General features: G+C 61.6%; 13 protein-coding genes across 13 annotated transcripts; 8 read left to right on the forward strand and 5 right to left on the reverse strand.

The window, feature by feature from the left end:
• Positions 1-907: 907 nt before the first annotated feature.
• COLE_04252 (uncharacterized protein) lies at positions 908-3,094 on the forward strand (the record flags this gene model as incomplete). The annotated part of the gene is made up of 2 exons (XM_018426929.2): positions 908-1,060; positions 1,211-3,094. The coding sequence occupies 2 exons, from the start codon at positions 908-910 to the stop codon at positions 3,092-3,094; spliced, it is 2,037 nt and encodes a 678-aa protein (XP_018276284.1).
• An 899-nt stretch (positions 3,095-3,993) lies between these two features.
• On the forward strand, positions 3,994-5,369 carry COLE_04253 (uncharacterized protein; the record flags this gene model as incomplete). Its single annotated transcript, XM_018424141.2, has 5 exons — positions 3,994-4,075; positions 4,272-4,481; positions 4,568-4,816; positions 4,988-5,144; positions 5,183-5,369. The coding sequence occupies 5 exons, from the start codon at positions 3,994-3,996 to the stop codon at positions 5,367-5,369; spliced, it is 885 nt and encodes a 294-aa protein (XP_018276285.1).
• Positions 5,370-5,555: 186 nt separating this feature from the next.
• COLE_04254 (uncharacterized protein) lies at positions 5,556-6,544 on the reverse strand (the record flags this gene model as incomplete). The annotated part of the gene is made up of 3 exons (XM_018425834.2): positions 5,556-6,224; positions 6,257-6,391; positions 6,425-6,544. 3 exons carry the CDS (start codon positions 6,542-6,544, stop codon positions 5,556-5,558), a joined length of 924 nt encoding a protein of 307 aa, XP_018276286.1.
• A 1,351-nt stretch (positions 6,545-7,895) lies between these two features.
• COLE_04255 (uncharacterized protein) lies at positions 7,896-8,468 on the forward strand (the record flags this gene model as incomplete). Its single annotated transcript, XM_018420511.1, has 1 exon — positions 7,896-8,468. One exon carries the CDS (start codon positions 7,896-7,898, stop codon positions 8,466-8,468), a length of 573 nt encoding a protein of 190 aa, XP_018276287.1.
• A 452-nt stretch (positions 8,469-8,920) lies between these two features.
• Positions 8,921-10,167, reverse strand: COLE_04256 (uncharacterized protein; the record flags this gene model as incomplete). Its single annotated transcript, XM_018424142.2, has 3 exons — positions 8,921-9,216; positions 9,257-9,967; positions 10,065-10,167. 3 exons carry the CDS (start codon positions 10,165-10,167, stop codon positions 8,921-8,923), a joined length of 1,110 nt encoding a protein of 369 aa, XP_018276288.1.
• Positions 10,168-10,806: 639 nt separating this feature from the next.
• Positions 10,807-12,832, forward strand: COLE_04257 (uncharacterized protein; the record flags this gene model as incomplete). Its single annotated transcript, XM_018426224.2, has 6 exons — positions 10,807-10,922; positions 10,961-11,077; positions 11,113-11,479; positions 11,515-11,976; positions 12,016-12,315; positions 12,350-12,832. 6 exons carry the CDS (start codon positions 10,807-10,809, stop codon positions 12,830-12,832), a joined length of 1,845 nt encoding a protein of 614 aa, XP_018276289.1.
• Positions 12,833-13,115: 283 nt separating this feature from the next.
• Positions 13,116-15,293, reverse strand: COLE_04258 (uncharacterized protein; the record flags this gene model as incomplete). The annotated part of the gene is made up of 2 exons (XM_018426930.2): positions 13,116-14,879; positions 14,919-15,293. 2 exons carry the CDS (start codon positions 15,291-15,293, stop codon positions 13,116-13,118), a joined length of 2,139 nt encoding a protein of 712 aa, XP_018276290.1.
• Positions 15,294-15,614: 321 nt separating this feature from the next.
• On the forward strand, positions 15,615-17,841 carry COLE_04259 (uncharacterized protein; the record flags this gene model as incomplete). The annotated part of the gene is made up of 7 exons (XM_018419745.2): positions 15,615-15,645; positions 15,693-15,886; positions 15,932-16,235; positions 16,270-16,381; positions 16,418-17,367; positions 17,405-17,670; positions 17,704-17,841. 7 exons carry the CDS (start codon positions 15,615-15,617, stop codon positions 17,839-17,841), a joined length of 1,995 nt encoding a protein of 664 aa, XP_018276291.1.
• Positions 17,842-17,927: 86 nt separating this feature from the next.
• Positions 17,928-18,543, reverse strand: COLE_04260 (uncharacterized protein; the record flags this gene model as incomplete). The annotated part of the gene is made up of 4 exons (XM_018425550.1): positions 17,928-17,969; positions 18,001-18,209; positions 18,266-18,366; positions 18,401-18,543. The coding sequence occupies 4 exons, from the start codon at positions 18,541-18,543 to the stop codon at positions 17,928-17,930; spliced, it is 495 nt and encodes a 164-aa protein (XP_018276292.1).
• Positions 18,544-20,195: 1,652 nt separating this feature from the next.
• Positions 20,196-21,938, forward strand: COLE_04261 (uncharacterized protein; the record flags this gene model as incomplete). The annotated part of the gene is made up of 1 exon (XM_018424143.2): positions 20,196-21,938. One exon carries the CDS (start codon positions 20,196-20,198, stop codon positions 21,936-21,938), a length of 1,743 nt encoding a protein of 580 aa, XP_018276293.1.
• A 277-nt stretch (positions 21,939-22,215) lies between these two features.
• On the reverse strand, positions 22,216-22,926 carry COLE_04262 (uncharacterized protein; the record flags this gene model as incomplete). The annotated part of the gene is made up of 3 exons (XM_018424144.2): positions 22,216-22,357; positions 22,419-22,623; positions 22,656-22,926. 3 exons carry the CDS (start codon positions 22,924-22,926, stop codon positions 22,216-22,218), a joined length of 618 nt encoding a protein of 205 aa, XP_018276294.1.
• Positions 22,927-23,209: 283 nt separating this feature from the next.
• On the forward strand, positions 23,210-24,392 carry COLE_04263 (uncharacterized protein; the record flags this gene model as incomplete). The annotated part of the gene is made up of 2 exons (XM_018420967.2): positions 23,210-24,280; positions 24,354-24,392. 2 exons carry the CDS (start codon positions 23,210-23,212, stop codon positions 24,390-24,392), a joined length of 1,110 nt encoding a protein of 369 aa, XP_018276295.1.
• Positions 24,393-26,069: 1,677 nt separating this feature from the next.
• On the forward strand, positions 26,070-27,111 carry COLE_04264 (uncharacterized protein; the record flags this gene model as incomplete). The annotated part of the gene is made up of 4 exons (XM_018424146.2): positions 26,070-26,200; positions 26,333-26,492; positions 26,799-27,010; positions 27,069-27,111. 4 exons carry the CDS (start codon positions 26,070-26,072, stop codon positions 27,109-27,111), a joined length of 546 nt encoding a protein of 181 aa, XP_018276297.1.
• Between the last annotated feature and the right edge of the window lie 57 nt (positions 27,112-27,168).

A 27,168-nucleotide genomic window follows, 5' to 3' on the forward strand; every position in this document is an offset into this window, starting at 1 on the left:
TTCGGAAGGTACGAGCGGTGGAGAACAAGGGGAGGAACGGTGGGCGTTGAGCGGCACGAGCGGGTGGGTCGGCATAAGCGGTGACTCGCTTTGTTTACAGCCTGTCCACCTTGGCCACCTTGCGAAAATTAGCTCCAGATTAGTAGGACTGTACAGCATGCACAGATCAAACGATGAGGTTGAGGCTACCTAGTGTTGTGCGGAGCATGACGAGGAGATAAGAACAGAGTAATGAATGACGCCATGAGCAAGAAACAAGAATGAGGGGGACGCGTCTGCCCGGCTTGCGGCTTGTGTAATTGTGTCCCTGTCTAAACAAAGACAAGGCTCCGCCCGTTCATCGGGGAACGTCGGGCGTGTTTTCGCCGCTCATCTCCTCTCCTCTCATCATCCATCCTCCATCCATCATCGTCCAACAGCCATCATCCTATTGCTCAATCCGACCCCGCCCCGCTCTCCCTCCCTGCATAGAGCATCGACGCTCGGCGACGGCCCCGCAATGACTCTCTTCCGCTAAATCATCAATCTCAGGCTTCCATCTTCCCGCTCCTTCTCAAACCTTTCGCACGCATTCCTTGCCTCCCCCCCCCCCCCCCCCCCCCCCCCCCCCCCCCTCGCGTATCTTTCTAACCCATTCACATTCTCCAACCCGCCTTCTTTCCCCCACCCCGACTCCCACCGCTCCGACCACGACTGTCATTCACGACGCGCATCGCGCTCGACGGCCGACTGGCCAACTAGTCGACCCCGGTCACTGGAGGCTCAGAGTCTTCAGGCACACTCCCGCTCGCGCGACCATCGCCACTGGCCACTGGCGTATCCCGCGCCATCTCGACCGCCCCTTCCCCTCCATCTCCTCACGCACCGCCCGCACATCACCACCACCACCGCCACTAGGAAGATCGCCATGTCGTTCTGCTTCCCGAGCTGGGATAACGCGTTTTCGCCGTCGTTTTACGATGACGCAAAGGCCATGCTCGAGACGGCGCTCAACAAGGGCAACAAACCACCAGTCATCCAGGGACGCATCGAGGTCGTCGACCTCCAGATGGGCTCGCAGGTGCGTCTTCATTCTCTCCTCAAGCGCGGCGTGGTGTGTGCGGCAGCTGTCGTTGTCGCTGCCGGCGAAAGATGTGGCGTTTCTCCGCGACGCTGCGCACCGTCTGCTCCAGTTTAGCCGCTCCGCTCCCCCGGGCATCGCTGACTCCAGCCTCCAACTCTCACGCTCCTAGAGATTGGCGATCTTTCACTCGACCGCTTCCGTGGTATCCTCCGTCTTGGGTACCAAGGCGACGCGTGGATCACTGTCCGCTGCCTTGTGCAGGCCAACCCCCTTTCCCACAACCCCAACCTCATTCCCAGCTCCACCCTGCCTATCTCGACACCCCTCCTGGCCTCCCAGCCCCTCCTTGTGCCGATGACTCTTCGTCTGAGCAAGCTCCACTTGCGTGCGATCCTTATCCTCGTCGTGTCGAAGGCAAAGGGAATCACGCTCGTGTTCAAAAACGACCCGCTGCAGAACGTCGATGTCTCCTCCACCTTCGACTCGGTCGAGGTAATTCGCGGTTATCTTCAGCAGGAGATTGAAGGACAACTGCGCGAGATGTTCCGCGAGGACTTGCCCGGCATTATCCACCGCCTGTCACAACGCTGGTTCACCGGTAGCGGAGGCAGCGTCGAGACACCATATCGCGAAGGCCCAGAACCCGTCACTCCTGCCAACACCCCACAGTACGAGAGCGAGGACGAGGACACTCCCCTCAGCCGTGACCCATTCGCGCCGGCAGTGGCCACCCCCACGCCACGAAGGAGAGCACTGCATCGTCCCAGCACGGGGTCACTCAAGCCCCACGTCTCATTTAGCGAGTCGCCCACCTCTTACACCACCTTCCCCGACATCGAGAACTACGACCCAACATACGGTCTCAGGCCGGAAGGTTTACCCACGCATTCGGGATATGAGGCTCTGGGGCGCGTGTGGGACCGGGCGCGGTCGAGCGGGCGCGGTCTGGGAAGCCTGATGAACGCGAGTTTCGACGAGGCGCTTGAAGAACCTGAGGAAAACTTCGAGGACATCGACGTGGTTGACGAGGTTGTACGCTCCCCACTGCAGTTGTCGCCGAACACTTCGCGGCGATCAAGCGCATCCTTTGCTAGCCCGGACAACGGCGCAACCATTGCCTGGGAACTCTTCCCCGCTGTCGGTGGGGGCGTTGTCACTCGCCCTCGTGTATTCCACGCCCAGAGCCAGATCCGCGCGCCTAGTGAAAGCGGCTTCGGTGGCGCCATGCCATCTCCCTCGGGTGGGACAGGAAGCGTGACGGCGCGCGCATCGAGTGTGGGCGGCACGTCGACCATTGGCAGTCTGCGTGGCCGCGCGCCCATCTTCTCCCACTCAGCCCACGCGCCGCTCGTTCGCACGATCACGAACGTTAGCGATGCGCGTTCCCGTGCGCAGTCACTCACCTCGGGACTGCGCCCGGCTTCCCCTTCCCCATCACCGCTGGGTGGGCGGCCGGCCTCGCCCCTCAGGACCAACAGCACGCGGCACGGCCGAGGTCCTTCGATCTCGCGCTCTGCCGCCTCATTCCCCGTCCCCGACTCGCCTCCTCGGCGCTCAGTCAGCCACGAGCCCAAGCCCAGATCCGCGGTCCCGCCTCGTATGCGAGAACGCGCGCCGTCCCTCTCTGGGCCGCGCATCACGCTGCCGCTAAACAACAGCGTGAGCCAGCTCGCGACGCTGAGCCTTTCAGCGAACACGCTTTCGCCGTACGCGCGCGCACACGAGCACATCGCCGTGCGCTCCTTCCCGCACCTCGGGCGCGGCGTGCCCTCCGCGACGGCCGAGGATGTACTTGAAGGCAACGTCAAGGCGCGCCGCAAGCGCATTTTCCGCGTCGGCGCGAGCGCACCCACCTCGCGGCGGCCGAGTGTCGAAGAGCCCGAGGCGGACGACACGCCGCCGCTCGAGTTCGCGAGCTCGTCCAGCGGGAGCGCGAGCGCGCGTCAGAGAGCGCCGTTGAGTTTGAGCGCGAAGAGCGTGAGCGTGCGGAATTCGACTGCCGCGTTTCCTTTTCCAAAGATTCCAGAGTAGATCAACCCCTCATTAGCATTGTATTATCACCACTTGCATGTATCCATTGGGATTTGGGACGAGTAGTGTATGTCGAAGCAAGAGTCAGCGAGACTGTAGATATGTTTTCGGAGTCAGAGGATGGTTACGGCGATGGAGGTGGAAATATCGTGGTGCATGCCTGGCCTCCCCCCTTCACTAGCTACAGCTACGCGTGCCGTGCGCGTACGACATGCTGCCAGCTATGCTGTAGCGCCTCCGAGCCTCCGATCCTCCGATCCTTCGAGCATGTCCAAGGGACACGACACGTGGTTTGCGGTGTGCGTGGGACACTGCGCCGCGGCGGGCCCGGAGTGTGCCGTGGCGTTGTGGCGGCGATCCGCGGAGCGATCCGTGCGCCATCAGTACCTTTCCGCGTGCCGCCGGCGCCGCCCACTGGCTGCAGCACTCGAGCCATTGCGAGCAAGTCGTGCTGCTGACTTGGTCATCTGTCATCTATCATGATCTGTGAGCTGGCTGGCGACATGCTCACGCGCCGCCGCGCGCCGAGTTGTCACCACGGTTGTCGCTGTCACCGTCAAGAGTGTTTTGGCTGGCCACCGTCGCCGCCACCTGCCGCGGCAAATGTCTCGGAGCAGTTTTCAACATCGAGTCACTATGGCGTACGGCGTACGTCGCGCGGACGAGCACGTCTGGTGGGTCGGCATTCCGGGTCGGCCGAATGGGCGGAATGCTTGTGTCATGTCGCATGCCGCGATAGTCCAGCTGGTCCAGAGTAATCGAGAGAAATGGTCAGCCGATAGCCGCTAGTGAGCCGCCAGTCCCGCCGAGTCCAGGCGCCTTCCCCCACTCAACAATCTACTCAGTTCACTCGACGCTGCATCTCGAATCTCACCTTTGCTCTCCTCTCATTATCCATCATGGTGCGTCTCGACGGAAAGTGTAACTGCGGAGCACTCTCCATTGCCGTCGAGGGTCATCCCAGCATCGTCGGTATCTGCCGTGAGTCACGGGCCGCACCCGCCATTATCTACCTCCCCTAGCTCGCCATCGACGGTGGAGCTGCCTTCCGATGATGCTGAGCGAGTGTCTCCACTGAGACGGGGACCTCCTTTCTCTTCCTCTCCCCCTCACTCACTCGATCGCTCACACACTCGCTAACCTCACCCCCCACACCTTCCCAACCCGCTGATACCAGACTGCACACACTGTCGGCGCTTCACCGGCAACGTCTCGACTTACATCATCGCTTTCCCTATCAACGCCGCGCAGATCACCGGGCATCCGGCGCAGTGGACAACGCGTGCGGACTCGGGATACTATGCGACCCGCTTCTTCTGCGCCAAGTGCGGCTCGTCGATGTATGCGCACCACGACGTGCGCGATGCCCGTGTTTTCATTAATGGAGGTAAGCACTGAGCGGTGGGAGGGCGGCGCGAGGCGGAGGGAAGGTACCACGTCTGAGGTGAACGGCCTAGCGCACGCTAACATCAGGTCACTGCACTCCCGGCACGCTTCCCCCGCCTATGCAGGAGTTCTGGCTACGCTCATCAGAAACGTGGGACACGGCGCATCCCAACACGCTCGTCCTCGAACGGCAGATCACGCCGACACTCGCCGCGCCTTCCCTCCCACGCCGCATCAGCCCGCCTGTCGGCCTTGTGTGCGGGCCCACCGCTGGCGGATGTAATTGCGGCAGGATCCAGGTGCGCCTGAAGGAGATTAAGAAGACAATCATTTGCCGTAAGTCTGGCGCGAGTGAAGAAGGGAGGGGATTAAGCGAAAAGTATCGGCTTGCAGATGGCGTTTTCACCCTCGGTGAAGTGAAGCAATGACGGCGACGATCTGCAGATGGGAGGCCGGCCGTGCTGCTGGCTGCTGGCTGCTGGCAAATCGGCATTGTGCTAACTTCAGACTGTAGCACTTGCCGGCGTTTCACAGGAAGTGTCTCGGCGTATCTCATCACGGCTGCGCGCGACGAGCTCGAGATCGTCGGGTGTCCGAAGTTGCATGGCAGCGTGGCTGACTCGGGCAACGCCGTCACGCGCATGTTCTGCCCCGTGTGCGGAAGGTGAGTTTTGTACCTTCCCCTGACCACGCTGACAACAGCTCTATCTGCATCATGCAGGATCACAACCCTACCGTCGAAGTTTATGGCGGCATCCTCCCGCCCGGTAGTCTTCCTCCGCCCTCCTCAGAGCGGTTCCGCCACAACGCCGAGCCTTGGGCCAAGGTCTACAACTCCGTGATGACATCGGCCCGCAGGTCCATCGAGGGACTTCTGAACACCCCTTGACATGGTGGCCGTCTTCTCTAATTCTTAATATCGAGATCCCCCCTTCCTCCCTCCAATCCCAACTCGAGTCGCGGCCTAGTGTATCAGTAGCTCACAGTCACATATACGCCTAAGCGTAGCTTACAGTCACTAATATGCAGAATGTTGATACAACAACTGGCCCGAATGCTGGATGGCGATCAGATACTAATTCGTCGCGTAGCGGTTGAATGTGCGCCCAAAGAAATCGGCAACGTCGCCCTTTTTCGCCCCATCGTTCTTATGGAACATGGCTTTGACGGCGTCGCTCATCCCCGCCTTTGCAGCCTGCCTCCTCTTCTCGTGCTCCGCCAGTTGTGCGCGCACGCTTGGCGCCAGTGACGCGTTGGACACTGGTGCCGGTGACCCGGACGCCGACCGACTACTCGCCTCGGTTTTGAGCTTTGCGACTTTCGAAGCGCGTTCTCCCTTCTCCTCCTTGCCATCTTTCTCTTTCCCGTCCTTCTCCTTGCCCTCCTTCTTCCGCTTCTTGTTGGCCTTTGCAGCTGCGCGCGTTGCGAATAGTGTCGCGAGCAGCACCTCCTGCACGTCCTGCGACGGGTAGATTGGGAGCACAGAAGCGGCAGACGTCGGGTGGAATGGCTTGGTGCAGTTCGGGCATGAGGCCTCCTCTGTAGGTCCCACGGCCTCGTCGCCGACCTTGGCGAGATTAGGGAGTACGGCGCGCAGCGCTCCATCGGCGAACACACACCCGCAGTGCCGGAGGGCAATGAACGGCACGGCGCCGTTCATCTCCTTCAAGCTGAGCCAGCATACGAAGGGCGCTTTGCCCTCGCCCTCGTCGGGGTTGGGCTGCGCGTTCAGCGTCAGCAGGTCCTGCCGTCAGCCGAGACTGCGTTCAAGCCTACCTTGACGCCGAGGATGTAAGGGCAGATCTGCTCTCCGTCCCCGTACGCGCTCTTGTCGAGGAGGTACTCAATCATCGCGTCCTTGTTGTACAGCTTGCCCAGAGGGTCCGCGACAACCGGCTTGGCCAAGCGTTTCTACTATCAGCGCGAGACTAGATGATACCTTACCCTGCTGAGAGCACAGTTGAAGAAGCGCTCGCGCGCCACAGCTTTGTCGGCGACCGCGGCCTTGCCGCGGGTCTTGACGAGGTCGCGCCGGTCGGGGATGCTTCCACCGTCGGCACCCATGCTGTATAGATGGAGAAGAGAGTAAGATGGACGAGTGGAGGTTGATGGGGTGGAGGTTGAACTATTCAAGTGGCAAGGTGGACTGGTGGCAAATGCCACTCCGGAGAATTGGCTAACTCCGCCTCGCCCCTTCACGTTTGCAGCAACTCTCGCCCCTCACCAACATCTCATCGACTACTTAATAGCTCTCCATCCTCCTCTTCCCACTTCTCCTTTTAGAATCGGGCTTCCGATCGACAGTTCCCCTCGCCAGGCTTGCGCAGCGACTAACCACTCGCAACACAGGCCTGGTGACGGGATACTGTCCCACCTTTTACCCCTCTTTTGCTCGTGAGTGTCTTTCCTTCCCACCACCCCATCTTCGTGATGAAAACCATATATCAGTTCTGCTTCCGAGAGGTCATGAGCGATAACCCAAAATACCAAAAACTCTTTCTGAACTCGAATCCCCTGCGCGTGTTGTTGAACTCGACGCTGACCATCTAGCCTCTACAGATATCCCTTTTCCTCTGACCTATTCCCTCGCCCACGCTCGCCTCCGTAAGTGTTGGTCCTGTCTCCTGACATGATTCAACTTTAGCTCAATCCATTCTCTGAGCCCTCCCTTCCTTCTGCGCGCCGCCCGCGCCCACCTCGGTGGCTTCGGGCCGTGAGACGCTGTTCGGTCCACGTTCTGTGTACTGGCTGTTGATCGCGGTGTGCGGTGTGGCGCGTTGTGAGGCGGGAGCGTCTATGCTTCAATCGGCTTTATGATTCCCTTTCTTTGTCCGCATGCACAGTTGTTGACCAAGATCAGATGTCGCAGCCTCCCTCCCAGCCGGCTTCGGCGCCCACGAGTGGGCCCCCTAGCGGTACTGCCACGCCTCCTTTACCACCTCAGCCGACCTCGGCGACGCCCACGGGAGCGCCAGCCGTGCCGCCGCACCTCATTGCGACGCTGGCGACATTCTATGCGCATCAGAACTGGAATCGCGCATTGTCTCAGCGCCCCGCTGTGCCGCCGCCGCGGCCTACCATACATGATTCCCTCGCCGCGTTCCACGCCTTACCCCCCGAGCGGCAGCGCATTGTCCACTCGTCGTTCATCGCTGGTCAGCGCATGGCGCAGCAGAACGCGCAGGCCAAGTCGCAACAGCCGATGCACCCCTCGCTCGGCCGCCCGGGCATGCCCCCGTCAGCTGTTCGGCCCAGGGATGCGACGCGCCCTGTGAAGAGGCTGCGTATAGATGTACCAGACCATCGCCCAGCGCCTCCCGTCAATCCCCTTTCCGCCTTGATCTCTTCGGCGACGGTACGCCCACCTACTCTCGGCGCCGTGCGTCCTCGCGAGGAGCCCAGCATGCGTGGACAGATGCGTGGGGAGATCGCTCGCCTGATGTACGCCTGCGGCGACGTGGCCGAGCCCGATGTCGATTCGGTGGACGTCCTCGAGGACATGACCGTCGAGTTTCTCGCCGATCTGTGTCGTCCGGCTGGCGCGACACGTTCCAACCCGAATGTGCCTCGCCGACCTATTCCTCTCAAGGCTGAGGTCTTGCGCCATCGACTCGCCTCCCACTCGTACCTCAAGAAGTATCTCGACCGGTACGACGACATGATGTACATGTCGCAGGAGCTGCAACAGTCGAGGCGCGTGGCCGAGCCCTCAAACGAGGACCTGATCAAGAGCGTTGGCGAGAAATTCCTTGGCCTCGACGAGTCGCAGGAGAAGAGCAAGCGGCGCGAGGACAGCGACAAGAAGCGTGGCCGGCCACCGAAGCCTCCCGAAGAGCGCAAGAAGCCTGGTCCCAAGAAGGGCTGGAAGAAGAACTTGGATCCCGGCGCTGCGCCCAAGAAGCGGCCCAATGCGCCGAAGAAGAAGGTCATCCGGCACAGTACGGCGGGCACCGGCTCGGCCGCGCCCAGTCCCACCAAGGCCTCATAAGTAAGTCATCTAGCTTGGTCCCAATGACGACAATTGTTCCCTATTACCTGTACCGGGGGCTAGTCCCAGTCGACGCAACCCTCCCGCTCGACCGTCTTGGTGGAGCGGGCTCGAGGGGGGTGCCGGCGTTCCGGGAATGATGTTTCTCTTCATAGTTACCCTGAGGGACCTTGGCTTGTTTTTATGAGCCTCGTACGCTGACACTAGTGATAACCATATGACACAAGTTGTACATTCCTGTTGTAGCATAGTGTGATGAAAGATCAGCAGCATCCCATGACGAGGGTGGCTGAAGTTATCAACCGTACTGTGGTGGTGACTAGCTGTGTTCCCGCTGCGCAAGGTGAATGTCAACATGACATGGAAGATACATTCAACTACAACACACGCGACGGACAACTGATGCGACCCTCACGACACCTACGAACACCAAGTTGAGAAACCCCAAGGCACTACACCTCACACATTTCTGGACCCTCATCCTCGTTCTCTTCCAACACACGCACCTGGCTCTCGAGCGGCGCCTTAATGCGCAGTCTGACAGCCTGCAAAATTCTCTCCTCCCATTGTTGCAGCCACTCGGATTCTTCAACGCCGACCAGGATATGCACGCCGCGTGGGCCCTTGACGAGGCGCGCGTCAGCGGGTAGACCCCAGCGTCCTGCAGCTGCCGCGTAACGGCGGGCGCCTTCAGCTAGAGACTCGGTCGGACTTGTGCCTGGTAGTGCTGGGTATAGTTTGAGTGCGTCTGCGGTCAGCCGGATTTAGTCACTGCTATTTTCACTCACAACTCGCCACGGCTTGGTCATATGTAGCACCATGCCGCCCTAAGAGGTGTAGAAGCACCCAGAGAAGCGGATATAGCAGTGTGATCCAGGCGAAGAGCACGACCCAGCCGTTATGCTTGAGGCGTACGAGCGCGTTATCAGGCTCGACGACGACGTCGTCTTCTCCACACTCGATTTCGACGTCGACGAACGCGCGCTGCCCACTCGCCCAAATCCGGTGCTGCACGGTCCGGCGCAACAAATCCAGATCCCACCCCCACACCTCCTTCTTTAGCGTGAAACGCTTCAGCGCGCCGCTGTCGGCCGCATACGCCTCACACCATCCCCTCAGCTCGCGGCGCAACAGCGGCGCCTCCTCGTCCATGACCTTGCCTGTGCCCATGCTCCGCCACGGGCCCTCAGACCACGGCGGGTGGAGGTTTGAGTGCCGGCGCGCGCGTGGCTGCCACTCGGGGAGGAGGACGCGCCACCACGCCGCCCATGCCTGCGCGATGTCGCGGGACACGCTGGCGGCCGCGGCGCGCAGCGCGTGCGCGGTGCGGTATGCCGCGGTGGGGCGCGAGAAGAGGCGGATGTTCCGCCCGTCCTGGGCCAGCACGGGACCCAGGTCGATCGTGAAGTCGAAGGCGCGGCCGTTGTCCCCGCTAATGCGGAGTGAGACGCGGGGCTCTTGGCGCGCACATGCGCGGATGTACTCGCACAACTCGGCGCCTGTGTGTCAGCTGACGGCGAGACGGCGAGATACAATGCAGGATGCTGGATGCGGATGCAGGAGCGGGGGACGGATGGGCGGGAGGAGAGCACGCACTGTCTTCGGTGTGGGCGCAGTGATCTTCGACGGCTTTGGTGGGCGCGGACACGAGGGGCTCAGCGTAGTCCGGTCCGTCGGCGAACGCCTCGGGATGCGCCATCCAGCTTTCGCCCGGACTCCCCGGGCCGGGGGGTAGTGTTGGCCACGGCATCGGTGATGGAGGGGATGAGTGCGGAGGTGGTGTTAGTGCCGGTGAGATGGTGAGATGAGGTGTGATGGGAGCCGAACACTCAGCCGCGGGGCAGCTGACTACATTCCGCCCGGAATATAACAACTGCGCACGTTCTATATGCTTCCAGCTTTCGAATGAGGTAATATGCCCATCCAACCATGCACGCGTCGCTGGAGCGTCCCGATTCTGCGCGAATTACAGGAGTGAATGGGCGACTGGAGCGCTTGGCAGGAGATAAGGCGAAGGAGAATGTTGACATGATAGAGACGAGTGCTTGGCATGGCCGCCACAATAACGCTCTGATCCGCAGGAGGGGTTTGGAAGGGGCGGGCAGAATGGGTGAACAAGTCGCGCAGTGATCAATCACGTGATAAACACGTGATGCGAACAACGACTGTCCTTCGTCCCTTCGTGTGGAGGCGGTCATGTGACCAGGCAGACGAACCCATCAATTCGTTCATAACTCATTCATTGTCAACAACTCTCTCTTCCCCCCATCGCGCCATCCATCAACTCTCTCTCTCTCTCTCTCGGCTCTCATCGCGGGAGGCTACCCATCTTCCCGCCATGAAATTCGCCATCCCAGATTCCGATTCTGACGACGACTACGTCGCTGTCGTCCAAGATGAGAGCGGCTGGCTCTCAGACGACAGCTACGTCCAGGAGCCACCCGATCTCACACGGTAAGTTATGCCCTCGGTGGCAGTGTTTCTGACACAAGCCAACCGCTGTCAAAGCTGGGCATGCACATCCGCAAGATCTTTTTGTCCGACAGCGAGGACGAGACCAGCTCGGAAGACGACATCGGCAACGGACGCCGCAGCCACCGCAAGTCAAAGTACGCTGTTGTTCCAACGCTGAACTAACACACAGGAAGTCTTCCGTACTCCGCAAGCCGAAGCCAAAGTACAAGTACCGCCCCACGCAGCGCTGGCCCCAATTTGAGCCCTCGTTTGCCGACGTCGTCCGCGACAGAAGATATGACGAATACGACAAGTGGGTCCGCGAGACCAAGGCCGAGGCTTGGAACAATGGCCTCAGGTTGATGGCGAAGCGCCAGGCCGACTTCGACCAGCTAAGGGCTGACGCGCTGAAAGAGCAAGAGCTTCAGCAGCAGCAAAGACGCGACAGCGAGTCCAATGAGCTCATGGCTATGATGCAGGCCCTCCAGCTGCGAGTTGAAGAAGAGGAGAAAGAGCGCACGCGGCAATTTGAGGAACGCAAGGCCAAGCTGTGGGCCGTAAGTTCGTTACACTGTAACAGCTGACACTGCAGGATATCGACGAAGTAATCAAGATGGCCGAGCGCCGGCACGTCGAGGAGCAGGCTGCGCTGGCCGCAGCCGAAGTGAAGCGCAAGGAGGAGGAGGCGGCGCAGATTGTGGCGGCCGAGAAGGAGGCGTTGGCAAAGAAGGCCGAGGCCGAGCGGCTGGCGAGGCAGAAGGCGGAGAAGGAGGCCGCCGACCGCGCTGAGCGTGAGCGCGCGGAGAAGGACGCACAGGCCGCACAAGAGGCGGCTCAACGCGCGGAAGCAGAGGAGAAGGCTGCTGCCGATGTTACGATGCGCGGGCGGCGCGAGTGGACGAAGTGGGTCGACATCCAGAAGTGCATGAAGAGCGAGGTCATCAACCCAGCCAAGGCCAACCGTGAACTACGCACGTCTCTCAAGCCCACTATGCGTCTTATTAACCGTTGGATCGGACAGGTCGTGAACACCCAGGAGAAGATCATCGGCGTTGTGAGTAGCTTTTGTCGCCCAAAGTCAAGCTGACCCCAGACCAATGACCTTTGCGCAAAGTTCAACGAGCAGCTTCCTTCGGCGCCAAGCGCCGCCAACCCAGTGGTTTTCGGCGAGCAACTTCACGTCCCATACTACTACCTGCTTTCTCACACCGCCAAGGCCCTGGTCCGGCAAGCTGTAGGCGAGGTTGCAGCCAAGCCTGAGGCTGCCTACCCACTCGCTCGCATAGTCATGGGTATTATGCTGCGCGGACACCCTGCGTTTGGCACCGTTGTGTTTGCACGTCTAGTGAAGAAGTGCCCTTGGGTAGTGCCGTACTGGCCAGTGCGCACAGAGGTGAGCAGCGAGTCCAACTACGCTGACCTAGCAGGGACAGTCGCGCGCCGAGTTCGAGAAGTCGACAGGCCAGCTCGCCGACGAAAGCCACGACGAGTACATTCGTCGCATGCTCGGCATCGTACGCCTATACTTTGCTGTGCTGGCGATCCCCCTCGCGAGCCTCGCCCGCTCTCTGCCGACGCAGCCGACGCCCCAGCAGCTGGTCAAGCTCGTGCCCGAGGAGTGGCGTCTCCCCGCCGCATGGACGTGGGTCGCAAGCGCGCTCAAAGCCGGCCTCGCCAAGCATCCGGTGGTCGGGCCGCTCCTCCTCGCGCACATCGAGGCGGTCGGCCCGGCCCTCGTGAAGACGTACGGCCCATTCCAAGTCGGCAAGGTCTTCGCTGCTGAGAAGGCTGGCGTCGCCAGTGGCGCAATTCGCTGCGACACGCCCGCCACGCGTTCGACAATCACGGCATTGGTCGAGGAGTGGGAGCAGAAGCGCCAGCTGCCAATGCCCAAGGGCATCAACTGGTAGTCTCCCCTCGCTGGTCCGTATATCTGTATCGCCTAAACACCACGTTGCCGCCAGTCATGGACATTCGCGGGTGGGGCGGAGGGCGCGGAGCATCAGATAGAGCGCCATGTAGCAACATAATTGTAGATTTTGCATCGATGCATGTACACTTCGGCTGCAGGGGCCAGTCGGGCGCCGCCGAGAGGGGTATGGGGACATGCTCAATACAAAGTTGCATCTAGATCTTCGCAGCTATCGCAACTCCCGCCGCGTGGCGCGTCGCCCGGCGCGGCTCCCACACCTCCTACGTCTTCTTCTTGATCATGCCTGCCATGAGGTCGAAGCTGTTCCCGTCAGGCTGCAACTCAACGTACTCGTCGTTGCCGGTCTCGCGGCCAAAGATGCTCGAGCTGGAAGTGATGGGCACGCAGCGCAGCAGCCCGTAGTCAGACGTGATGCCGACGATGCGGAGGCGCTGATGAGGCGTGACGGTGGTGAGCGTGACCTCCTGGTTGGAGTGCAGCCAGCGTGCATGGTAGTCCGCCATGAAGGGCTCAAAGCTGCCTGCGTCGACGAACTGGGCCCACTTGGCCTCAAACACGCTCATGATGCGCGCGAGCGTGCCCTCCATCGTAGGCGGCCGGGGGAGGGGCTTAGTGGACGCGTTGCGCGCCGCCCGTTCCGTGAGGAGGTTGTGCAGCTGGCTCAACGAGGTGGTGGGCAGCGCGTTGAGGACGTTGACACCAGTGCCCACGACGATGCGCCACTGCCCGCCGATGAAGTTCGTGTTAACGAGAATACCGCCGATTTTCACCAGCCCCTTCTTGCCGGCCCCGGCCTCCGTGCCACCAACGCCCTCAGCTTGCGCGTAAATGTCATTCGGCCACTTGATGCGTACGCCGAGGCGCCCGTCCTCGTCCACCGCTTCGGCGACCGCCAATGCCGTCAAGTACTGGATAAGCACCATCTTGCTGACCATGCTCGCGGGGAGGGTGAGCAGCATGCTCCACTGCAAGCATCCGGCGGGGGAGAGCCAGGCGTTGCTCCCGCGTCCGCGCCCGCTGAGCTGGAAGCTCGCGAGGAACGAGAGCGTCGGCAATCCGCCAAGCAGCACGGGGTTGCGGTCGAGCATCGTCTGCGTGCTTGTCACCGCTTCGCCGTAGAGCATGAGGTCGCCGAGCGCGGGGCGCTTCATGCGGCCGGCGCGCGCACGGGCATCATCTAGCTCAGCCCAGTACGTATTGAAGTTGAACAGCGGCGTCCAACCCGCGCTGTACGACACCGTGCCGGGCAGGAGGAGCGTCTTGGTCAGCGCGTGCATGTCCGGCGCCTTCGGCGCCGGCGTCGAGTCCGCGAGCGAGAGTTCTTGGATTGCGGGCGGGTACTCCGGTTCCGTGCGGCGCCGCTTGGCGAGGAACGCCGCGACGTCGGGCACCGCGTCTACGGGGCCCACTTCGAACTCGTCGTTCCCGTCGCGCAGCGACTGGAAGCCGTTGCGACCAGGTTTGAGCTTCGCTTGGATCGTCTTCGCTGCCAACAGACTCGTAGCGAGCTCGGGGTGTTGAGGGTGCGACAGCGCAAAGACGGGCGACGGGTGCGTGGGGTGCAAAAGCAGGTGCTCTTCCTCGCCGGCGCGCTCCTCTTCCCGGCTCGGAATGCGGAGTCCGAGACCGGCGAGGAGGTCAGCGAACCACTGGACGCGACCGTCCTCTGCAGCCTCAACCGCTTGTTCCGTAGGCTGAGGAGAGACTTTGGAGATAGCGTCGCGCGCGGGAGGGTCCTCCAGCGGGTATTCGGGGTGAACGGAGAGGAGGAGGGCCTTGCCCTTCCCGCGCGTGATCTGGACGGCGGCGACGTCGGCGTCAGGGGAGGGCGGTTCGGCATAGCGAGCGACTACCTCGACTTCAGCCGGCACCTTGGCGGGCATGACAAAGTGTCCGCCACCATTGTAGTAGATGAGGTCGAGGACCTTGTCACGCGTGATAAGAGACACGGCCTTGCTTCCGCTCTCTGAGCCGTAGTCGAACCCGGGGTGCGTCGGCCCGGCACATGCTCCAGGGAAGAATGCCTGCGGTCAGCTTTACAGCATTGGGAGGATCCGGCTTACAAGTGTTCGTTTCCCGGTCACCTCCTTCGGCCCGCCCACGTCAAACTGCACCTCCGCAGCGGCAAAGTACGCGCCGGCGCACAGACCGAGATACCGCCCGCCCTCGCGGACGTACTCGGCAATGCGTGTCGTGGCCTTGGTCTTGGACGACAGCTCGTCGACATATGGCAGGTCGCGCCCGCCAGGTATCACAAGGAGGGCGCAATGCTGCTCCCAAGGCTCTGAGGCGAGGAGGGACGCCGAGACGGGCTGAACGGTGTAGTGGGGGATGAGGAGGAGGGAGAGTGTGAGGAGCGTGTGGCTGAGGCTGAGGGGCGAAACGCCGGGCCCAGAGTATACAAGCACTTGGTGTGCGGTCGGAGCGGGACCGGGCATCGTAGGCGATGAGAGAGAGAGATGGAGAGCGATGTTGAGAGAGGGAGATGCGTGAAGAGATCAACTTTGGGGTGTGTGTAAGCGGATGCCGGGCGGAACTGTCGGCTCGGAATGCCAAAAGTGGGATGAGCCTGTTCCCCACATGGGGGCCCTTATCTATCCCCGCTCAACGAGCACGTGCGGATTGCATCCGTGGGAGAGCTGCGATGCGCGGCGGAGGCTAATCCGGGCCGGAACGTCAGCAATGTCGTTCACCTGACGCCTCCACTGACTCCGTCTTCATCGCTCCATCTCACCGTCGTCCACCCCACTTTCCCCAGCATGCTCGATCACGTCTCCATATCCCATCAGAGTGAGTAGGGGGTTGGCCTTGGTGTGGCTGATCACCGCTAATTCTAGGCGGCGTCATCCTATGGTCGCGCTCATTTACCCCAACCTTCGCGGCGTTGGCCATGACCCCGGCATCGCCGGTGAACGCGCTCATCCGCGAGGTCATGATTGAGGGCAAGGCACGCACCGAGGACGAAGGGTTTGAGAAAGATGGCTACAGCATTCGGTGGACGATGGAGAACCGGCTCGGCCTTGTCTTCGTCGTGAGTAGCCGTCCCCCTCTCCTACTCAACTCAACTGACCCGCAGGTTGTCTTCCCCGCGCTCCTGCCCTTGGCGTATATCCCCGCTCTGCTCCAGCGAACTAAGCAGCTCTTCCTTTCCTTGTTCCAGCCGTACCTCGAGTCGCTCGTCGACGCTCTTTCAGACCGTTCTGGGCCGCTTGCAGAAGGGTCGCGCTCGGCGCTGCGCATCCTCGGACAACAGATCGTCGATCAACGTTGGGATGCCATCTTTGATCGGTGTCTCAAAAATCAAGAAGCCACTTCGGGGAGGAAGGGTGGCCGCATCATGCCGGCGCGCCAGGCGCAGCTCGCCAACACTGGCGACCAAAGTAAGCAGCGATACCTTCCCCGCTAACAAGGCAGCGCCGCATTCGGGCGACGAGGCTCACGGTGCTGTTAGCGCCGAGGAGATAGCCAAGAACGTACAGGCACTCAAAGGCCGCATGAAAGGCAGGAAGGGGCGCGGCCGCGACGGGTGAGTGTTGGATAGTGCTAAGCAGCTAACGACTAGCATGACGCCGTCTCCCGTGCCCTCGCCGCGCAAGGCTTCAGGCGCCCAGGCCAAGCTGATGCGCAAGTGGGGCGACACGCCAGTGTCAGACGCCGACATGGCCGCGCTTGACTACTCGTCGCCTGCGCCAGAGAATGTCACCGTCGACGTTGACGCCCTCGTCTCGCAGGACGCACTGGGCAAGCGCACCGCGACGGGCAATTATGAAGTTGCGGACTGGGACTTTGGCCGCGGCAAGAAGAGCGACTTGCCGTCCGAGGAGGATATTCTTGCTCGCCGCACGGAGAAGCTCACGATTGCCGATGACGAGGAGCCCGCCCCCGAGTCGGCATGGACGAGCATGCTCTCACGCCTGTCCGGCAAGAAGGCAATTACCAAGGAGGACCTGCGCCCAGTGATTGCCGAGATGGAGAAGCATCTCATGTCCAAGAACGTTGCCAAGGATATCTCGGAGAAGCTGTGCGACGGTGTCGCATCATCGCTGGTCGGCAAGAAGCTTGGTGGGCTCTCATCTGTCAAGTCCGAAGTGGAGAAGGCTCTGTCCGCGAGCATGACGCGTATTCTTACACCGAAGACATCGACAGATCTCCTCGTCGACATTCAGCGCAAGCGCTCCCAGCCCGGCTCCCTGTCTGCCCCGGACGCCCCACCCGACCCGTACACACTGACGTTTGTTGGCGTTAATGGCGTAGGCAAGTCGACAAACCTGTCCAAGGTGTGCTTCTGGCTCCTGCAGAACGGGCTGCGTGTGCTTATTGCCGCTTGCGACACTTTCCGCTCCGGCGCAGTGGAGCAGCTGCGCGTGCATGTGCGCAATCTTGGTGCTCTTGGTGACGAGATGGGCATGGGTGTGGCGGGCGACGCGCCGGATGGATCGCGCCGCATCGAGCTGTACGAGCGTGGTTACGGCAAGGACGCTGCGGGCATCGCCAAGGATGCCATTGCTTATGGTGAGTCGTCATCGAGCGCGAGGCGAGCTGACAACAGCCAAGGAGCACCGTTTCGACGTCGTGCTCATCGACACAGCGGGGCGTATGCAGGACAACGAGCCGCTCATGCGCGCGCTTGCCAAGCTCGTGACTGTCAACAATCCCGACAAGATCATCTTTGTGGGCGAGGCGCTCGTCGGCAACGAGGCTGTTGACCAGCTTACCAAGTTCGACCGTGCACTGAAGGACTTTTCCGGGGCTGGTGCGGGCGCAGCTCGCCGTCGTGGTATCGATGGCATTCTGCTTACCAAGTTTGACACCATCGTGAGTGGATGAAGGTTGCTTGACTGACTTCAGGACGACAAGGTCGGCGCTGCGCTCTCGATGACATACGTTACTGGCCAGCCGATCCTTTTCGTCGGCTGCGGCCAGACTTACACGGATCTGCGGCACCTTCGCGTCAACCACATTGTGCAGGCGCTTTTGAGCGCCTAGTTGTACTATCTGCATTCTTCGGTTATCCAGTCCTACAGGCCCGTCAATGTCCTATTGTCCTGTGGAGCGTCCCGTCACATGGGCGGTCAGACGATACTCCACTGCTGGTTCGTGTTGCGGGGGAAGCACTGTGTGAGCATGATCAAATCGCGAACCCACGGTCCACATCTGGATCTGGTTGCCCGGCGAAGTATTGCCGTCTTTGACATCGAGGCAGAAGTCGCCCTTGGCCTTCTCCTTGATGTGGAGCTTTGCGCCATTCCACTCGAACACCTGGCCGGCCGAGGAGGTCGCGATGTCGGTGCAGGGGTAGAGCTTTGCGATCTCGCCGTTGGCGGGGTTCCAGCCGGGCGTGGGACCACGACGGTCTAGTGTGAGCTGAGCGAGGGCGGGACGGCACAAGCGAGACTGGGGTGGGACTCACGCGTGCCAACGTCAACACAGTACTGGGTGCCCGCGAGACGGATGAGGGTCACGCCGCGCTGGACCTCCCAGTTCTGCGCGCTCGAGCCATTGCAGTCGTTGCTGTTGTGAGCTTAGGGGATGACAGAGGTCATACAGGGTGACTCCGCTGGAAATGCGTGCTGCGCCCGCGTTGCCATCCACGCCCACGACGTCGAGGCACTTTCCGCATCCCGCGGCGGGGCGGATCGATCTGGCGGCGACGAGGGTGAGGGGGAGGAGGAGGAGGGAGACGAGCATGGTGGTTAGGTGGGGGAGGTGGAGGAGTCGAGCAAAGGTGAGCGAGGGCTGGGGTGAGCGTAAGGGAGGCGGGTGGGTGAATGAAGACGGGTGGCAATTTATATAAGAAACGAGCGCAGCGCTCAACGCGTAAACCCATGCGAGTGCGAAGTGCGAAGTGACTTTGACCAGGGCGGCGGGGCAGTGCAGGAATGCCAAGCGCGTTCAGTTCGTGGTCGTTGGGTGTTGCGGATGCTTCGAGCGGAAGTGGTTAAACGGGGCTGATCCTCGTGCGGATTTGCGGAATGCGGGCAAGCGTGAAGGCCACAGGCGCAGGGGCTAGCGGTTCTGGGTCGATGTGGTTTGGCAGGTGAGCTCATGTGACACATGCCGGAGAGGTCTTGGCGCGGTGCGAGGTGCTGTGAATGTGCTTGGAGGGGTGCTGTGAGACGTGCGTGGACATGCTGTAAAAGGCCAAGCGGGGCAAAAGGGGGCGATGAGGATTACGGTGTCGGCGCTCGAAGGTGCTTCCGAGCCGAACCACTTGCACAGACCCGAAGAGATCGACTGGGCCGGGAGGAGCATCGGTGCGCTAGTCTTGTGGATTGTGAACATCAATGCGCCCAAGAGCGGTGCCCGGAATAGAGGGATAGAGACGAGATCGAGAAGACGATGAGTGGTCGATTTGCCATCGGATCATCAAAACCAGCGCCCGCACGGGTGCTCACGGATCACGGATCACGGAAGCTCGACTGATCGGATATCGTGAGGTTTTTGCCTGTCGATACGAACGAAGGCTTGCTCATAGCACCACAGTTGTGAATCCCCGTGCCCGTCACGTGTATGTTCCCCGTCAACTTGAGGTCTCCCACCAAACATGTCTTTAACGTGAGACTGTATTGGGGTACGAGAACAGCAAGTGGATTTCACGAGAGGCCTGCGTCAACATCGTGCAAGATTTCCCGTTCACGACGGTGAGTGGCTCACTCACGATGGCTGAATCGATGGTAGTGCTCGACGACTTGTGATGGCGATGTGATCAAATGGTACAGGAAGGAAGGCTAATGTAAATGAAGAACGAGCAAATGATGGGGGTGAGTCGAGTCAGCTTAAGCGTGCATGGGGTGAGTAAGATCCACTTAGTGTGCACTCGAGCCTGACCGCGGCAAGGTGCAGCTCGTCGACGGTGACCACTGGGCTCACTGTCCGCTGGCTCATCGTCAAGGGGCCGGGATCCCGAGACAATCGTATGTAGCGAGCTGCCTTCAATCGAGCGCTTCAGCCAAGTGAGATATGGCCGTAGTAGCGCGGTGTACCCCCAATGTGAGCGCCCATTCGCTATCTCAGAGCGATGAGAGATGAGAGATGAGAGATGAGAGATGACAAGATCGACAAGAGAAACGCGACCCCGAGATGCTCAAACGCCACGATGACGTACGGTGAGTGAGTGGCAACGTGTGGGGTCTCCACAAGTGCTAATGAGGGAAATCGATGGTGTGCTCAATTCCAAACCTGACAAAGACCTCATCCGTTCTTGATCGCTACCGCTGTCGTGCTCACCGCCATGCTCTATATGCATCCAGCTCCATCTCCATCCTCGTCTCGCTCTCTCGCTCACTCCTTCCCACCACTCTCACAGCCTTCACGGCACTCACAGCCAAGCAGCAAGCAGCATGCCGCCCAAGCCTCGCAGCCTGCACCTCCCGAGCGGGCTCAAGCCACGCGTGCCCCCGCGCAAGCCGCATCTCTCGACGCTGCACCTCGACTCGGCGCTGCGCGCGCAGGCGCACGAGATGCCCGCCGCGACGCCGTTCGTGCCCCCCGCTGCGCCGCAGATCCCTCCCCGCCGCCGCCCCGCTTTCTCTCCCGGCGGCTTTGGGCTGACGTCAACCCCAGCACCGCGGTCTGACCGGCTAGGCCTGGGCCGGCCACCACGGCTGGGCAGCGATGAAGGCACGCCGGCTCAACGTGAGTCCGCGGCGGCGCAGATAGCAGAGGCGGACGCCGCCATCAAGGCCCAGCAGGGCCAGCTGGAGAAGGTCGAGGGTGAAGGAGAGGCAGAAGCATGCTACGTGCCCCCACCCAGTACACTGCATTTCCATGCCAACGACCCGCTGCCACTCGTGTACAGCCCCACGCCGTTGCCGCCGTTCCAGATCGCGTACGAGACGTGGGGTACACTCAATGAGGCGCACGACAACGCCATCATCCTTCACACTGGCCTCAGCGCCAGCTCGCACGTCGCATCCGGCGGCAACGACGTTGCGGCCGGCACGAGCAGCAAGCCGGGGTGGTGGGAAGATTTTGTAGGGCCGGGCAAAGCAATTGACACGAACCGCTTCTTCGTCATTTGCACCAACGTGCTGGGCGGGTGCTTTGGGTCGACGGGTCCATCGTCGCCCTACCCACCCGGTGACGGACAGGTGCGCTGGGCGACGCGGTTCCCGCTCCTCTCGATCCACGACATGACGCGTGCGCAGCTCAGCCTCCTCGATTACCTCGGCATCGACAAGGTCTATGCCTCGGTCGGGAGCAGCATGGGCGGCATGAGTTCGCTTTCCATGGCATACCTCGCACCAGAGCGCGTAAGCCGGGTCGCGAGCATCTCTGCCACGGGCCGCTCCGGCCTCACCGGCGTTGGAATGCGCTACGCGCAGCGCAGCGTACTTATGGCCGACCCCAACTGGAACCGCGGAAACTACTACGACGGCGTGCCGCCGCACGAGGGCATGAAGCTCGCGCGCCAGATCGCGACTATCACCTACCGCTCTGGTCCGGAGTGGGAGCAGCGCTTCGGCCGCCGCCAACTCAGTGCCGAGCAAAGCGCCGACGGCCGCCCGGGCGTACCCAAGCTCTCACCCGACTTCCTCATTGAGACATACCTCGACCACCAGGGCGAGCGCTTCTGCCTCACCTACGACGCCAACAGTTTGATCTATCTCTCCAAGGCCATGGACCTGTTCGACATGACGGCGCCCGCGCTCAAGTCGCTCGCGGCGCAGTTCAACGAAGCGTATCCCGAGGCAGCCCCGTTCCCGCTGCCATCCGATCCGCCGACCGTGTCAGCGTCTGCGCCGTCCGGGACGCGCCCGCCCTGCCCGCGTCCCGGCAGCTCTAGCGAGCCGCCCATCAAGACTGGCGGCGGCAAGGAGCGCTTCATTCCCACCTCGAAGAGCCCGCACCTCCATGACCTCGCCGAGGGTCTGCAGCGCCTCCGCAACATCCCCGCACTCATCCTCGGCGTCCAGAGCGATGTTCTCTTTAACGTTGAGCAGCAGCGTGAGCTGGCCGACGCGCTGCGCTTGGCGGGCAATCGCAACGTCACGTACTACGAGCTCGGCGGGGCTTGGGGGCACGACACGTTCCTCCTCGACGAGCAAAACGTCGGCGGCGCCATCCGCGGGTGGCTCCACTAGTGCGTAAGAGTGGGAGGGTGAGGCAGTCAGCAAGTCATCCATGCTTTGTGTTCTGTGAGTGACGTAAAACCTAAAATCAAGCGCGCAGCGCGTTGTACTCTAGCAATGTTTCCCAGATCTCAGATTTGCATGCATGTAATACTTGACGTGGCTGGTGGTGACGGCGGGATCTCTGAGCGCCCGAGTTGGCCGCAACGGCAAGTGGCCTGGGGCATAATCCTCGATGCCTCCCTGTCCATGTAGAGTGGGCATGATCTTATAATCTTCCATGGCAGCCTTACACTGCATCATGCTCATGCTTCTTCTTCAGTTTAGCTTCCAGCGCCATGAAGGCCGACAGCCCAGGGTCCATCGCCGGCTTCGGCTTTGCTTTTGGTGGCGGCGGCGCCGCAGGCCGGCCAGCAAGCTTGGATTCAAGTCTGGCATCAGCGCCGTCCCTCCTATTACCACGTAGACTGCCCCAAGATCACAAAGACTCACGCAGCAAACGCGGCCATCGCCGGGTCCAACTTGGGCGCCTCCTCCTCTTCCCCGTCCGCCTCGTCCATCACATGCGGCCACTTCGCGCGCGGAACCTTCCTGACCTCGAGCTTGGCGCGCGCGGCGTCCATCGCGCTATTATACTCCTCGAGGTCGTCGGCGTAAATCGTGAGTACGCAGTGCACGCAACCCGACATGCAGCAGTCTAGCGTGAGCGCTCGCCTGCTGTCCGCTCACCTTCGTCGCCGGGCGGGATGGGCTTGGGCGGGATGCGCACGCCTTCGACCTCAACGACTTTGTCGCGCGGCCCGGCGGGCTTGGCCGCGACTGGTGGCGGCCGAGGTGGAGGTGCCGCCTCTACGGGTACATGTGATGGGCGCGCGTATCGTGCGCCGAGGTTTCGTCGTGTGACAGCCGAGGCGTGTAGGCGGCGCGGGTGGATATGGAGTGCCTCCGATAGGCTGGGCAGCGAGGCCCATTTAGGTGTTACGAGGAGGCGAAGAGTCATGATCGAAGCATGGGCATGCTGTTGAGAAGTGGACGACTTTGTAATGTCAACAATTGCGGGGGGCTGAGCGATGACTGATTTCCGCTCGGGCAAGCTTGCGGGTGTCACCGACGCCGCCGATCGCCGACGGAGCCGAGTGGAGGTCGAGGCGGCGCCAAGCTGCCTGGGCGGATATCCAACCGACTCCACTCCGGAGTGTGGGAAGGGTGGGCACCTTGATTCGCGAAAAGCCAAGTCCTGACGCCATCGATATTTCTCCAACTCCACTCATCTCATCACTAAAATGGCTGCTACTCGTGTTCCCGTGGCCCTCATCGGTGTCGGCGGCGTCGGCAAGGCGATCCTGCAGCAGCTGCTCGCCGCCCCGCTCGCGGCCAAGTTCAATGTCGTCCTCGTCGCGAACAGCCGTCTCAGCCTCTCGCTCCCGCTCCCCAACAACTCCCCTCTTACTGACGGCAACCTCGTTCCCATTCTCGAGCAGCACGGCCAGGCGCTCGACGTGACCTCGGTCATCTCGCTGCTTGCCAACCACCCCGACGGCGCCGGCGTGCTCATCGACTCGACGGGCTCGGACGCTGTCCCTTCCCTGTACCCCACGATGCTCGCGCACGGCGTGCACGTCGTCACGCCCAACAAGAAGGGCTTCTCGGGCCCCGCCGCGCTCTACGACGCCATCCAGGCCGCCGCATACCCCAACTCCAAGGCGCTCGTGTACGGCGAGTCCACGGTCGGCGCCGGCCTCCCCATCCTCTCGACGCTCAAGGACCTCGTCGGCACCGGCGACGAGATCGAGCGCATCGAGGGCGTTTTCAGCGGCACCCTGTCCTACATCTTCAATGAGTACTCGAAGCCCGAGGGCGGCGACGTCAAGTTCTCCGAGGTCGTCCAGATCGCCAAGGACAAGGGCTACACCGAGCCCGACCCGCGCGACGACCTGAGCGGCACCGATGTCGCCCGCAAGCTCGCGATCCTTGCCCGTCTTTGCCCCGGCGCTCCCCAGCTCCCCGAGGGCGCGTTCAGCGTCCCCACCGAGTCGCTTGTGCCCCCCGTCCTCGCCGACGCAAAGGACAAGGACGAGTACCTCTCCCGCCTCGCCGAGGGTGACGAGCACTTTGCCAAGCTCCGCGCCGAGGCCGAGAAGGAGGGCAAGGTCGTCCGCTACGTCGGTGTCATCGACCTCAAGGCCGGCAAGGTCGAGTGCAAGCTCGGCAAGTACGACAAGGACCACGCCTTCGCCACTGCCCTCAAGGGCTCGGACAACATCATCTCGTTCTCCACCAAGCGCTACTCGCCCCGCCCACTCATCATCCAGGGAGCTGGTGCCGGTGCCGACGTGACTGCCATGGGCTGCACTGTGAGTTGTCGTGGGACGACACGTACTTGTCTCCTCTTGTTCCCGCTTCATGTGGAAGAGCCGCTGACCCCAGTCCGACCTCCTGAAGGTCTACGAGCGCATCCGCTACTAGGCGTGAGAGGTAGAGTGGCGGGGGAGAGCATAGAGCAGCATGGGAAGAACATGAAGACATATCCGCATCGTAGACTATGCACGATAGAGCGGGGACTAGTGATAGACAGGCGTAAGGTGTGGCTGGAGGAAGCCCGTGAAGAGAGCAATGACAAGCTTCGGCGACTCACTATCTCGCCCCCCAATACGACCCAATTCGTACCTGCTTCACACGTGCATGTACGTACAATCTACCGTCTACGACGCTACGACATCTCAACGTCCTCTCCTGCTGCCGCGGCAGGTGCGTCAGTTGCAGCAGGAGCAGCCGCGGCCGCAGCCCCAGCCGCGTCTCCCTCACCTTCGCCGCCCTCCTGTGGCTCGTCCTCAGGCTCGCCACGCGAGCGGCGCCACGCGCGCAGAATCGAATCGACGCGCTCGTTCTCGTACACGCGGAAAGCACCGCGGCGGACAGCGCCCGACCCAGGCCCAGTCAGCGCCTCGAGACCCTCGCTAGCCGGCCCGATGACAGCAAGAGCAGTGTTCGCCGTCGTCAGGTGCTTGTCCTGCTGCAGCGTGTCGGCGAGCGCCGAGAGACCGTGGTTGATCAAGGAGGGGAGGTCGGCTGAAATCAGCTCTGCTGGCGTGTGCTAGGGGTCCACAGCCGTCACGCTTGCTCACCGTTCTCGAAGGTGTCAAAGTTCTTCTCAAGGTATGTCTTGGCACTCTGCGAGCGCGCGCCGATCGAGTGCGCGTAGTACTCGAACGCGGTTCCTGAGGGCGAGAACTCGTAGAGGTGGGGCCCAGTTTCCTGCTGTCAGCAACAGTTGGGGAGCAGGCGGCCGTCTGCCTGTCACACTCACGTCCTGTCCGATGACCAAGAAGCCAACACCGTACGGCCGCCTCCCGTACTGCTGCGTGTTCTGCTGCGCCTCTGCGCTGTCAGTGACCTCCTTGCGGACATCCCGCGCCGGACTCACTGTCGGCAATGGTCTGGACAATACGCGCAACCGGAACGGGGCGACCGTAGAGCATGCGGCTCTGCATCGCCTGCTGGCGCATTGTGTTACTGCTGTCAGTCCCTGCCAGAGCATGCTGAGCTGCATGTGTCCAGCGGGAGGGAAGACTCACCTCAGCACACGCGCGTCGCTGGTCAGTCCCGCAATCGCAATACCGACATGGTCGTCAATGTCAATCAGCTTCTTCTGGTACGTCGCAAGCTCGCCGGTGCTGCGCTTGAGGGTGAGGAGCACGGCGTGGGTCGAGGAGCGGAGCCCGATGGCCGCACTGCCCTGCTTAACAGCCTCGAGCGCGTACTCGACCTGATGCAGCTTGCCCTGCGGCGACTGGTGTGAGCGGAGTGACTACGGCGCGGCGGGGGACGCACGAAGGTGGTGTTGTCCGAGTCGTACGAATTGCGGAACTGCTGTCAGCTGCTGTCTGGGACGCACGGCGTGGGACTCACCATGGTGGACTGCCGTGCTCCAGATTGTGAATGCGAGGTAGTTGGAAGCAGTCGACATGACGGAGACGCACTTCGTCACCACCAACGCGCGTCTCTGGGCCAGCCAGACCACGTGGATTATTTGTTTCCGGCTTATTCTCAATTTTGTCCCTCCACTTGAGATTTCTGAGCCCCAGGTCATGTTGACATCTCGGCCAGGCCTCTTAGTGCATCCTCTCCTCACACTCCGCCGACATGCGCCCACTTACAGAAGACGAGACAAAGGCCGTGTTCGAGAAGCTTGCCAACTATGTTGGCAAGAACCTCGTTCACCTCATCGACCGCGACGAGGACGACCAGTACTGCTTCCGCCTCCACAAGGACCGGTACGTCGAAGATGAGGCGTGACGCGACTGGGTGTGCGGAGAGCGGGCGAGTCGCAGCGTCTCAGACCTCTCCCCTTGGTTCCACCCCACGTTCGCCGGGATTGCTCGGAGGTAACACGGAACTGACGCCAGTGTGTACTACCTCCCCTTGCCAATGCTCGCGCAGGCGACGTCAATCGCCCGCCCCAACCTCATCTCGCTCGGGACATGCATGGGCAAGATCTCCAAGTCGGGGAAGTTCAAGCTCGGTGTGACGTGTCTCGACTGGTTGGCAAAGTATGCCAAGTACAAGGTGAGTTGAGAAGTGAGGCCACGCATGATGTCTCCGGAGGGGCCAGAGAACCAACGGTAATGAGAGCATGAGCTGCGGGGGCACACGGCCGTTGCGGGCTCCTATTCTCCAGCGTTCTGCTCCGAGAGCAGCTGCTGGGCACAGTCAGCATAGCTTGGGAAGCTTTGGTGGCGGCGAGCAAGGGTTCGGTTCATCTCCAAGCACCTCTTGGTCCTCCAGCCGCCTTTGCGCTCTGGCTCTCCCATCTCTCGCGCCCCTTGTCATATCCTCGTCGAGGTTGCTCGTGTGTACAAGAGCTCACACCAGGTCTGGATTAAGCCCGCTGGCGAACTGCCATTCCTGTACGGTAACCACGTCGTCAAAGCGCACCTGGGCCGTATCACCGAGGACACGCCAGAGCACCAGGGTGTCGTGGTGTTCAGCATGGCGGACATCCCGCTGGGCTTCGGTGCGACGGCCCGCTCCACAGTGGCGACCAAGGACCTGGACCCAAGCGGCATTGTTGTGTTCCACCAGGCGTGAGTGTTGGCCAGGCTTCGCTGTCCATTCTGGCCAGTGGCCCAACGCTGACCCCAGTGACGTTGGAGAGTACTTGCGCGACGAGGAGACCATGTTCTAGAACTGTACTGTATGCATTAGTGGCACTTGGGCAGACCAGCGGCGCAAGCACGACCAT

The sequence above is a fragment of the Cutaneotrichosporon oleaginosum genome (assembly GCF_008065305.1).
Source record: "Cutaneotrichosporon oleaginosum strain ATCC 20508 chromosome Unknown ATCC20508_contig03, whole genome shotgun sequence".
Lineage (NCBI taxonomy): Eukaryota > Fungi > Basidiomycota > Tremellomycetes > Trichosporonales > Trichosporonaceae > Cutaneotrichosporon > Cutaneotrichosporon oleaginosum.